This window comes from Sorex araneus, chromosome 4 (assembly GCF_027595985.1).
Source record: "Sorex araneus isolate mSorAra2 chromosome 4, mSorAra2.pri, whole genome shotgun sequence".
Taxonomy (NCBI): Eukaryota; Metazoa; Chordata; class Mammalia; order Eulipotyphla; family Soricidae; genus Sorex; species Sorex araneus.
Genome location: NC_073305.1, coordinates 36,895,812 through 36,908,381, shown reverse-complemented (window position 1 = coordinate 36,908,381; position 12,570 = coordinate 36,895,812). Strand labels below are relative to the sequence as shown.

Sequence of the window (12,570 nt, the reverse complement as noted above, 5' to 3'; positions counted from 1 at the left end):
CTGACACTCGCTGTAGCCCCCAGGCTTCAGGGGGACATCTGTGCTGGCTGGAAGAGACGCCTTCCTGCGGGCTCCTTGCCCCCGCCCCGCCCCTGCCCAGGCTGCATCTGTGGGTTAAAACTCAGTCATGGCAAGATCGTTGGGGTTTGTTTCTTCTTCTTCTTCTTCTTCTTCTTCTTCTTCTTCTTCTTCTTCTTCTTCTTCTTCTTCTTCTTCTTCTTCTTCTCCTTCTCCTTCTCCTTCTCCTTCTCCTTCTCCTTCTCCTTCTCCTTCTCCTTCTCCTTCTCCTCCTCCTCCTCCTCCTCCTCCTCCTCCTCCTCCTCCTCCTCCTCCTCCTCCTCCTCCTCCTCCTCCTCCTCCTTCTTCTTTCTTCTCCTTCTTCTTCCTCCTTTCTTTCTTTCTTTCTTTCTTTCTTTCTTTCTTTCTTTCTTTCTTTCTTTCTTTCTTTCTTTCTTTCTTTCTTTCTTTCTTTCTTTCTTTCTTTGTTTTTGGGCCACACCTGGCTGTGCTGAGGACTTCTCCTGGCTCTGCGCAGGGCTTACTCCTGGCAGCCTCAGGAGACCACATGGGGTGCCAGGTATCGAACCCCAGTTGGTTGTATGCAAAACAGGCGCCCTCCCTGCTGTACTGTGCCTCCAACCGTCTGATCAGCAGAAACAGCTCTCGGGGATTTGCTTTCCTCTGGAAAGTTGTTGCCTAGCTAATTTCCGATGCACCAGGAGCCAGAGAACCCCCCCCCACACTCACACACACACGCACACACTCACACTTTAGTAAGAGGGAAGGAGGGAACTGCTCAGAGTGTTCCTGGTTCTCTTAGTGCCCAATGACCCATGAGCCCCAGAACCAGAACCCCGGGCCAGCTCAGTCTCGCACCCCCTCCATGGGTCCCTGTGTCCTTGCGAGGCACTTGGATCTGACGGACAGCGCTCAGCCCAGCCCAGCGGCTGCTGAGGCCTTAGCTCTCCATGGCATGGCCCTGGGGGTGGGGCAACTGCCCAGCTGCCTTCTCCCCCTGTCATAGCCCTGAACAAAAAGGCCTTTCCTTAATGGCCAGGGCTGTCTGAACACTACTGAAGGGGGGGAGGGGCGGAGGGAGTTTCCTTCTGGGAGGCTATTTTCTGGCCTTACCTGTCCAAACAGGAGCTGAGGTCATGGTGCAGGCCCCAGAGTGAGTGGGTCTCCCTGTTGTCTCTCCCTTGCAGGCCACATTCAAAGGCTGGATGGACATCATGTATGCGGCTGTGGACTCCAGAGGGGTAAGTCAGGTCCCAGGGCTCTGGGCATTTGACCATCAAGGAATCCGTGCTTTTTTTTGGGGCGGGGAGTAATGGGGGGCCACACCCAGCAATGCTCAGGGGTTACTCCTGGCTCTGCGCTCAGGAATTACTTCTGATGCTGCTCAGAGGACCATATGGGATGTTGGCAATCGAACCCGGGTCAGCAACATGCAAGGCAAGCGCCCTACCTGTTATCCCAGCACTCCAGCCCGAGATCAATGTTCATGTGTCAGCCGGGCCCTGTCCAGACTGGCCTCATCTCCTGAGGAGTCCCCAGACCCTCCCATCTCTCTGATGAGCTTGGCTGCCACGCACTGGGCATTCCAGGTCTGGCTGCCTGTGGCCGGGTAGCTGCCACAGGGCCAACAGCCACGTGCTTCTTTTTTGCTGTTTTTTTGTTTTGTTTTGTTTTGTTTTGGTGTTTCAGCCACACCCAACGATGCTCAGGGGTTACTCGTGGCTCTACACTCAGGAATGGCTCCTGGTGGTGCTCAGGGGACCACAGGGAATGAGGCAGGAATCGACCCTGAGTCAGCTTCGTGCAAGGCAAATGTCCTCCCCGCTGTGCTATGGTTCCACCCCCACACACTGCTTCTTGGCTCTTGGACACATCCCTGTCCATCACACCAGGGCTCCAGAAGCATGAGCCTGTGCCATGGCCTGTGCCTGCCCTGAGCCCAGCAAGCCTGCTGTGCCCTCACGCCCACCAGGCCAGGGCCCTCCCTCTGCACCCAGCCCCCCCCACCCCCCACCCCGCCAGCCAGCTCCTCTACACTTACCGCCCGTCTCGTTCCTCCCCGCAGTACGAAGAGCAGCCACAGTGGGAGTACAACCTCTACATGTACATCTACTTTGTCGTTTTCATCATCTTCGGCTCCTTCTTCACCCTGAACCTTTTCATCGGTGTCATCATCGACAACTTCAACCAACAGAAGAAAAAGATACGTAGAGCCCAGAATCCCACCTGAGGAGGAGGGGGGGCGGGGTGCCCCCTTTGGCATTCTCTGGTCCCCTTCCCCCTGCTGGGAGAGGGCTGTGCCTGTGACCACACACACCTAGGAGTGCATCAGGGAACAGGGGGAGAGGCTTCCCCACGGATGACTCTGGGGGTCTGATGACTCAGGGCTGAGGAGCCCCTGGGGTCGGTGAGGTGCCAGGGCCCAGCCTGTGCTCTAGCCCTGTGGCCTCTCCCAGGCCTGGGACACCTGAGATGACCCCTGGAGCTGGGGTCCCTGGGCGGGGAGAGCAGAGTCTTCCCAGTGCTTAGTCAGGGGGTCCTGGTTGCATTGCGGGGGCGTGTGGGGGGCGGTCCGTGTATGGACCTGCGTGCAGGTCACGAGGTGGGAGATCTCCTCGAGAACAGGGCTGGGATAGGGTGACACAGAAGAGGAAGCAGGAGGACGCTGACCCGGGCACCAGGCTGTGTGCCCCATGGTGCTGCAGGCTCTGGGACCCCCCGAGTGATGTTCCTGTCTCTCTGCACTTAGGGGGCCAGGACATCTTCATGACAGAGGAGCAGAAGAAGTACTACAACGCCATGAAGAAGCTGGGCTCCAAGAAGCCCCAGAAGCCCATCCCGCGGCCCCTGGTGAGCCCCCAAAGCTGCTCCCAGGAGGGTCTAGCAGGGGCCCCAAGAAGCCCTCATGGTGTGGTCAGCTCTCAGGGCCCAGTCATGGTCTGTCAACACAGCCAGTCCAGGAAGGAAGGGGCACCACGAGTATGAGGCTGTACCGGCCTCAGCCTTCGGGAGAGAGTGAGAAGGACCCACGTGCCCTCCCACCCTCACTCCCAGCCTCACCCTTGCCATCCCCAAGCAAGGGGACCACGTGCCAGAGTCCCCTCGCGTGGGGCTAGGAGCAGTGTGACTCTCTAGGCCAAAGTGTGTGTGTGTGTGTGTGTGTGTGTGTGTGTGTGTGTGAGAAAGAGAGAGAGAGAGAGAGAGAGAGAGAGAGAGAGAGAGAGAGAGACATACAGACAGAGAGACAAAGACAGACAGAGAGCAGGGCGAAGAGAAGGGAGAGTGGGGGAGGGGAGCGGTTGGAAGCAGCACGCAAGGCAATTAGGTGACGGCACAACATGGCACAACACACAATCCAATTCATCCATCTCATCCATTCTTTCCCATTCACCATGCTCTGGTCTATGTTAGTTGTGTGGTGCGTGTTTTCCTTTTATTTATAATCTTATCTCTTCCTTCCCCCAATAGAATGTGGGCTGGTTTACAATTAAAGACACTTATAAATTTAGCTCGTGGAATAAATACAATCAATTCATAAAAAGAGCAGAGAAAAATGTGTGCGTATGAGAGTGGATGTATTTCACTAGGGCAGAAACTTAAATTCACATAGTGGAGAGAGGAAAAAGCCCCGCACCATCGGCTGGGTGCCGGGGGTGGGGGGACTCGGGAGGGGCCCTGGCTCCGTCATCCTCCTCTCCCTCAGCAGGCCTGGAGGCTAGAGAAGCAGTTCCAGAGAGCCTGGGCCTGGCGCAGACTCTTCTTCCCGGGAGAGCCAGGCTGACTTGGGCTTCACTTTCGACTCCAGCTCTGCTTCTGGGTGGAGTGAGACCTGGCTCAGGTTCCATTTCTGGGGAGAGTGGGGCAGGCTCTCAGCTCCCTCCTCTCTCTGAGACCACCTGGAGCAAGTGTGGGTCACCGCAGGGGACAGAGAGGGGGGAAAGGAGGACATGGGAGCAGAGAGGCCACGCTGCGGTGGGGGGGGGGGGGTGTTGTGCACCTGCCTGGGGTCTCCGCTGAGCCTGTCCCCCCTTCTCCTTCTCAGAACAAATACCAGGGCTTCATATTCGACATTGTGACCAAGCAGGCCTTCGACGTCACCATCATGTTCCTCATCTGCTTGAACATGGTGACCATGATGGTGGAGACGGATGACCAGAGCCCCGAGAAGGTCAACATCCTGACCAAGATCAACCTGCTCTTCGTGGCCATCTTCACGGGCGAGTGCATCGTCAAGATAGCTGCCCTGCGCCACTATTACTTCACCAACAGCTGGAACATCTTCGACTTCGTGGTGGTCATCCTCTCCATTGTGGGTAGGTAGGCAGTGGGCTGGAGGGGGCAGCTCCACCCCTGCGCTGGCCCCTTCCTCTCTCCCTCCCTGCGTTCTCCCTCCCCATCTCAGCCTTGAGGGAGCGAGGCTCAGGAAGGTTCCCTCCTCCAGCCAGGCCAGGGGGCAACCGGAACACAGACGGCATCCTTGGAGCACTTCAAGGATGAGTCTGGGAAAGGGCCGGGGGAAGCAACAATTCAGGGTAGGAGGAAACCCTTCCAATCACGTCTCTGATGGGGCCTGGGGGTGGGGGGTGGAGTCCAGACTCCCTGGTAGGGAGCATGGACAAGGGTCCACCCAAGGGTGAGTGTCTCCAGGGTGGGGAGACGGGGATCTACTACGTTTGAAGTCATCTCTGGAAATGGAAAATTCTAGAACCTTGCCACCCAGGGGTATACATCCGACTCTTAATATCCCGCCCCATGCAATGGGCTCACGCCCTCAGCTTGAGCAGCGGGACAGGGAGGCCCGGCCACCAGGCAGTGTGTGGGACAGAATCCCATGCACACAGGCCCCTTCTCACGCCTGCGTGCTGAGGGCCCTCTGCCACCCTCCCAAGAGAGGCACAAAAACACGCCCCAACTGCTTCTGTTGAACCCCCATCCGCCACGGGGCTCCGTCCTCCCGACTTCAGCACCTCCCAGAGTTCTCACCTCTTAGAACCATCATCTTCGGGGATGAAGGCTTCAATCCAAATTTTCTTTTGCTCTCTTTATTTTTTTTGGGGGGAGGGGGTTGGGGGGAGGATGAGTGGTATATCCAGACCTTCACACACACCCATGTCTATTTGACCCCCAGGCCCCCAAATTTTATAGCAGTCCTATTGAGAATTCTATTTTTTCTGTAAATGTTCGTATGCGATTGAGATATAATTTGATTTCTTTTCTATGTAAGTATAATTTTCAGGCCATACGATTCATTCCGTCAAGCACAACCCCATCATTTTTCGTATATTCACAGAGCTGGACTACCTTTACCACTATTAAATTTTAGAATAGTGCCCCCCCACCCCTCCGAAGATACTATGGCTGTTTTCCCGATCCCCCCAGACCCTGGCAATCACAGGGCAAAGCAGCAAGGGCCTGGCGAGCTCCTCGCAGCTGGCTGTATCATTTTACATTCCACCTCCGGCGTCTGCCTGTCCCAGTTACCCCGTACCCTTACCAACACCTGTCGTTTGGTTTTGGGTTCTTGTGGTGGTTCTTGTAGCCACCGCAAAGGGCATGAAGTGCCTCATTGCGGTTCAGGGGTGGCCTGTCCCTGCTGACTAAGCTGCTGGACTGGAGATGGAGCAGAGATATCCCACATGCATGCCAAGGGGGTGCCAGTTGCTCGGCCAGTGTCCGGCCCCTGGACATTTCGCCATGTGCCTCTTGGTTATCTTCCTTGGTCTAGAGTCCAGACATTGACAGCTTTACTTAGCCTATGGTCTCCTTTTTAGAAAACGAAAAAAAAAAATCACTCAGGGTCATCCCCACCCTAGAAAGCTACCGTCCTTAAGGCAGAAAGCACCCCCCCCAACTGTACCCCCCAGCTCTACTTTGTTATTACCACCCCTTGGCCCTGAATCACTCCAGCATTCCTTAGAGGAGTCACCATTGCCCACTTTGGAAACCCTCATCTATACCAAGAGAAAGGCCTGCAAATCTGTTACGCTCTCTCTCTCTCTCTCTCTCTCTCTCTCTCTCTCTCTCTCTCTCTCTCTCTCTCTCTCTCTCTCTCTCTCTCTTTCTTTTTGGGCCACATCTTGACTTTGCACTTAGGAATTACTCCTGGCAGTGCTGGGGGCGGGGGGTTCATACGGGATGCTGGGAATCGAACCCGGGTCAGCCAAGTGCAAGGCAAATGTCCTACCCGCTGTACTATCACTCCAGCCCCTCTATGGCTCCTTAGAAAAAGAATTTCTGAGGGCTAAAGAGTTCATATAGCAGATAGCCCATAAGGCATTTGCCTTGCACATGGCTGACCCGGCTTTCACCCGGCATCCAACATGGTCCCTAAGAACTGCCAGGCGTGATTCCTGAGTTCAGAACCAGGAGCGCCATGAGCACCACAGGGTGTGGCTAAAAAACTCCAAAGAATTTTTTAAAAAGTGTTTAAAGTTCCTGGTGGCTGTGGATCTCAAGTTAAATTGTATTTTATTTGGATATAATCTGTTCTTCTGTATTTCACCTTGACAGTACAGAAGACAGTATCGTTTACCATCTTCATATGTAGGAATGTTGGCATTAACTGCTCATGTCCGGACCTTGTTTGACGGGTTATCAACGGACGCATCTTGCCAGGCTGTTTATGCTGTCATTGTTGAAGAGTAACAATGCTTTGGTTCCTCTGCTGTGGCAGCACTGGGAATGCAGGGTACACCTTGAAGGTGGTCAAAGGCCACAGAGCGAACCCAGGCCCTCACCCACGCAGGGCATGTGGTCTGTCTCTGGGGCGTGTCCCTGTCCTGAGGGTTCTTAGTGGATTTGGGGTACCATTCCCTTAGCCTGTGAAGGCATTTCGCAGATATTTCAGATACTCTCTCCCATTCCTTGAGATGTCTTTTCCCTTTCTATTTTTGTTTGGTTTTGTTTTCATTTTTTAGGGGGGTCACAATGGGTTGTGCTCGGGGCTTACTCCTGGCTCTGTGATTAGGAATAACTCCTGGTGGGATTGGGGGACTATAGGAGATACCAGGGATTGGATCCGGGTTGGCCACAGGCAAGGCGAGCGCCCTACCCACTGTCCTTTTCACTCTGGGCCCTGTCGTTTTCACTTTGTCTGGTGGTTGTTTCTGATACACCAGTTTTCCATTTGGATGAAACGCAGCTTGCCAAGTTTTTGGTCACTTGTGCCAAACTCTTGGCCTTGGCCGCTCCCTGGCTCTCTCCCTGGGGGTGCCTGCCATTCTCTGCAGTAACCCTCCTTCTGGGAGACTCAGGGGGCCAAGACAGAGCCGCTGGGGCTGCAGTGAGGGCAGTGGGGAGAAGCCGGGAAGTGGGGTCTGGAAAGAAGTGCTTTGGGTGGTCCAGGCAGGGTGAGGTGTGCATGAGCCTTGGGGTCCTGGGGAGAAGCTTCGGGAGGTATGAGGTGCTAGCGGTGGGGCCAGGGCGACTGAGGGACAGTCCCAGAGGCCTTCTCAGAGGTGCAGCCTATGCCTGGGCACACGTGCTTTCCCAGAGTGCGGCTGTTCCAGGGACGACTGGCCAGCAGGCAGCCCGGAGCCCAGAGTCGGAATCCGGTCCCAGCTTCTCACTGACTGGCTGCCAGCTTGGCCCTGTTGCCTGACGTCTCAATTTCCTCTTCTGGAAACGGTGGGCGATTTTCTCAGCCAGCCGAGAGTGACAAGCGGGACGAGACCAGGGGGATTTCAAGTGCCCCACCTGGGGCCCTACTGAGGTCAACAGCAAGACCCATGTCAGCCCATGGTAGCGTCACCGCGGGAGAGTCCGAGAGAGTCGCTGAGCCCATTTCATCCTGGCCTTTCACCCGCAATCCTGCTCCTGCTCTTTCCAAATCCAAGACCCAGGGTTTTTTTGTTTTTTTTTGTTGTTGTTGTTGTTTATTTTATCACCATGTGGAAAGTTACAAAGTTCTCAGATTTATGTCTCAGTTATACTGTATTCAAACACCATCCCTTCACCAGTGCCCATATTGCACCACCAAGATCCCCGGTATGCCCCCCGCCCCCCACCCCAACTGTATAACTGATGAATTTCACTTCATTTTCTCTTCACCTTGATTACGTTCCATATTTCAACACAAAACTCACTATTGTTGTGGGAGTTATACCCCCAAACAAGATAGCCCTACTAAGGAAGCATTTGATAATTAGTTTTCCATTAAAAGATTGTATGTTTTCAGGATTTAGAAAAGGTCGCGCGGCCACGTTAGCGGCCGTGCGGCTCGAATGTGTCCCAGTCCCGAATCCCGGAGCCATGTTAGTTGCTGCTCAGTGTTGCCAGGGCTCCAGCAAGACCCAGTTTTAAAGTCTGGAGTCGGAGGCTGGAGCCATAGCACGGCGGGTAGGGCATTTGCCTTGCACGTGGCCAACCCAAGTTCAGTTCCCAGCATCCCATATGGTCCCCCGAGCACCGCCAGGAGTAATTCCTAAGTGAGGACCCAGGAGTAACCCCTGTGCCTCACCGGGCTTGACCCAAAAAGCAAATTAAATAAATTAATAAAGTTTGGCGTCAGAGGGGCCTGGGAGCCGGGGAGCAGGCAGGGCTGAGAGGCTGGTGGGAACCGTCTTCAAGAGGCAGGCACGGCGTCGGGGAGAGCACTGGGTTTCGGGGCTTGACTCCCCCTCTCCCACCCCTGTCTGAATCATCTGGGTGACTGCGGGGCCGCAGTTCTGGGAAGTGCCTGGGGTTCCAGGCTTCAAGGCCCTGGCGTACTCCTCGAGGAGTGGGGGGCCTCCAAGGCTGAGTCCTGCTCCCAACCGGGCCCCCCGAGATGCTCATCTGGCCAGAGAACCCGCCGGCCAGAAAAGGGGCTGATGGAAGACTGAGGGGGTAGAGGAGGGGTTGGCCAAGAACGCACTGATCTTCAGCTTCTGGTGGGAGAGCCAAAGGGGGAGCCCCCTTGCATGCCCCCAGGGACCTGGCCTTCAGCCCTGTAGTGCAGGGCCTCTCCCCGGATGGCGCCACCACAGTCCCTTGTCCCCCATTGTGTCCCGCAGGTACCGTGCTCTCGGACATCATCCAGAAGTACTTCTTCTCCCCGACCCTCTTCCGCGTCATCCGCCTGGCCCGCATCGGCCGCATCCTCCGGCTGATCCGCGGGGCCAAGGGCATCCGCACGCTGCTCTTCGCCCTCATGATGTCCCTGCCCGCCCTCTTCAACATCGGGCTGCTGCTCTTCCTCGTCATGTTCATCTACTCCATCTTCGGCATGGCCAACTTCGCCTACGTCAAGTGGGAGGCGGGCATCGACGACATGTTCAACTTCCAGACCTTCGCCAACAGCATGCTGTGCCTCTTCCAGATCACCACGTCGGCGGGCTGGGACGGGCTCCTGAGCCCCATCCTCAACACGGGGCCCCCGTCCTGCGACCCCAACCTGCCCAACAGCAACGGCTCCCGGGGCAACTGCGGCAGCCCGGCCGTGGGCATCCTCTTCTTCACCACCTACATCATCATCTCCTTCCTCATCGTGGTCAACATGTACATCGCCATCATCCTGGAGAACTTCAGCGTGGCCACGGAGGAGAGCACGGAGCCCCTGAGTGAGGACGACTTCGACATGTTCTACGAGACCTGGGAGAAGTTCGACCCCGAGGCCACCCAGTTCATCGAGTACGCGGCCCTGTCCGACTTCGCCGACGCCCTGTCCGAGCCACTGCGCATCGCCAAGCCCAACCAGATCAGCCTCATCAACATGGACCTGCCCATGGTCAGCGGGGACCGCATCCACTGCATGGACATCCTCTTCGCCTTCACCAAGCGGGTGCTGGGCGAGTCGGGCGAGATGGACGCCCTCAAGATCCAGATGGAGGAGAAGTTCATGGCGGCCAACCCGTCCAAGATCTCCTACGAGCCCATCACCACCACGCTGCGCCGCAAGCACGAGGAGGTGTCGGCCACGGTCATCCAGCGGGCCTTCCGCCGCCACCTGCTGCAGCGCTCCGTCAAGCACGCGTCCTTCCTCTACCGCCAGCAGACGGGCAGCAGCGGCCTCTCGGACGAGGACGCCCCCGAGCGGGGGGGCCTCATCGCCTACATGATGAACGAGAACTACTCCCAGCGCCCGAGCCCCCCCTCCAGCTCCTCCATCTCCTCCACGTCCTTCCCGCCATCCTACGACAGCGTCACCAGGGCCACCAGCGACAACCTGCCCGTGCGGGTGTCGGACTACAGCCGCAGTGAGGACCTGGCCGACTTCCCCACCTCCCCGGACAGGGACCGCGAGTCTATTGTGTGAGCCGTGCGCCCCCACCCCTCCCAAGACACCTCAATGAAAGGCAGCTTGTGATGTGCTAGCCAACCCGTATCGGGGACCCCCTGACCCACATCTTCGGGGTGTGTGTTGGCGGGGGGACGGGTCCTGCCCTGCCTCCAGCTCTCGGGCTAGGACGGGGGCCTCGGCCCCAGGAAATCGACGAGGCCGAGCTCTGTAACCCCCACCTCCTGGTTGGCCGCCGGAAGCAGTTCCGGGGAGCCTGTCCCCGAGGCCCCTCGAGTTCCATGGCCTGGTCTGACCAGCTCTTCCGTCCCCGAGAGGGAGGCAGGAACCTTAAAACCGTCTGTGTTGTGAACGGGCTTTCTTAAATGCATTATATTTGATATTTTTTTACTTGAGCAAAGAACAGACGTTTTTTTCCCACGGACACGCCTGCAGGGGTCCCTGCTGCCTTTGCCTTGGTCGGGGCGTGCGTCTGGGGAGCTGCTGGGACTCTGGCCCCCAACGGGGAAATCCAGTGTGGCTCCCGCAGACCCTCTGTCCATCCGGACCCAGGGCAGGGCGTGGTCCCCTGTCTGCCTTGGGGGTGGGGGGGCCGTGAGCCTCTCCCTCGCACATATGCGTGCACACGTGCTTCACACTCACCGTGGCCACGTGTGGCCTGGGTCACTCGGGGCGGTGTGTGGCATGTCTGCTGGCCCGCCCCGAGGTGGGGCTCTTGTCTTTCTCTGTCTCTGTCTCTGACCTCCCATGGTCCCCACGGTCTGGTTTATCCCTTTGTTCTTTATGGAGGCCAAACTGGGCTCAGTTCTGCGAGATGATTGGAAACGCTCCTGAGAGTGGCCGGAGGGGTGGGGGCAGGGGCCTACTGGCCTCTTTTCGCCCTGGACTGCGTCACCTTCTGGAGGAGTATCAGCGTTGAATCTGAGGGAGGGGTCTAAGGGGAACAGCCCCACCCCCCCCCAACCAACCTGCCCCAGGAACCTGCCAGGCCCTGCCCGTGGGCCGGGGGTTGTGGGGAAGGAGCGCCACGGAATTTGGCCACGGCAGTTTGAAAGAAAGTCTGTGGTCTCGGCCGAGGCTCTTCCTGGACATCTCTGCCTCGGAGCCGGGGGAGAGGGGCTCCCGTGGGCACCCCTGATGCCGGGGCTCAGGAGTGAGGCGGACAGCCTGCGGTCCCAGACCGGGGAAGGGCCTCCGAGGGTCAGGCCGGGAAGAGTGTGGCCCCCTCGGGAGGTCGGAGGGGAGCAGGGTGGCTCTGATCAGCCCCCTCTAGCTCAGCCTGGGCTCCTGGCGGCCCCCACTCACGGGACTTCTGGAACAGGGTCCAGGCTGCTTCACAGGTCTTGTGAGAAAGGCCTTTTCAGGGAAAAAAAAAAAACCCTTTTTTTCTAGTCCAGTGACACCCCCACCCCCCGCCCCCAGGGTCTCTTCAGCTGCTGACAATCCTGTTTCGCATATGCAAATCTTCTAGAGAACTGTACCCCCCCAGAGAGGGCCCTTGTTGGCTGGTGTGGGCCCCCCGGGGGCTCTGCCACCCAGATCCAGCTCTCACAGGCCCCCCTGGGCACGCTGGAAGGCCGGACAGTGCTGCTCCTCACCTACCTCGCTGGGGGCTGGACGTTCGTGAGCCCACACAGTGCTGGGGGACCATCGCGGGCGAGTCAAGTATTACGTTCCCTCCCACCCCCCCAAGCCCCCTGGGCGGACCCTGCAGCCCGCACCCTGCCCACCCCAACGGCTTTCTCTTCTCCAGTGACCCCTTGGTGTCTGTGTGCCCACGAGCCTTGGGGTAGAAATCAGATTTTTGGAGATGTCTGTGCTTTGTTCTCCAGGCTGGGCGAGGCCGTGGCCCTCCCCATACCCCGCATCCCCCCCCCAACTCCCACCCCCACCCCCCGGCAGACGCGCTGGAAGGCAGGTCAAGGCAGCAGCCCTAGAGTCCCCACGAGCGGGCGGGCGTCTGGGGCTGCTGACCACGGGGCCAGGGGCCGGGACTCCTTCGCTTTTAGCGTGGCTCTCATTTCATTGTTTCCAGAACTGCATGACGACCAGCAGGACGGGAGCACCGGGTGGGAGAGGAGAAGGCAGGGAGGGAGGGAGGGAGGGAGGGACGAGCGTCAAGTGCCAGATGTCTGAACTAATCGAGCGCTTCTCACCCAACTTCGTGTATCAAGAAGAGACATATTTTTCAAACAAACCAATAAATGGCGTCCATGGCCTGCTCTGGGCTCCTCCGTGCTTGTGTGGAGAGACAGGAGGGGACCTGGTTGATGGAAGGGGGTGCAGAGACCCTGGGGCTGGGCTTGGGGTCCTGAACAGACCCAGGACAGTGGTGG

The 12,570-nt window shown here is 57.7% G+C and overlaps 1 protein-coding gene across 6 annotated transcripts in view; it reads left to right on the top strand.

Annotated features, from left to right (window-relative positions):
- SCN5A (sodium voltage-gated channel alpha subunit 5) overlaps nt 1-12,291 on the top strand; it is a 103,433-nt gene extending 91,142 nt beyond the window's left edge. For all 6 annotated transcript variants that reach the window (XM_055136166.1, XM_004614569.3, XM_004614564.3 and 3 more), the window contains 5 exons: nt 1,206-1,259; nt 2,084-2,221; nt 2,764-2,868; nt 4,061-4,331; nt 9,012-12,291. In XM_055136166.1, coding sequence (XP_054992141.1) covers nt 1,206-1,259; nt 2,084-2,221; nt 2,764-2,868; nt 4,061-4,331; nt 9,012-10,252 — 1,809 coding nt within the window. In that variant the 3' untranslated portion in view covers nt 10,253-12,291. The remainder of the gene's footprint in view (nt 1-1,205; nt 1,260-2,083; nt 2,222-2,763; nt 2,869-4,060; nt 4,332-9,011) is intronic.
- The last annotated feature ends 279 nt before the right edge of the window (nt 12,292-12,570 follow it).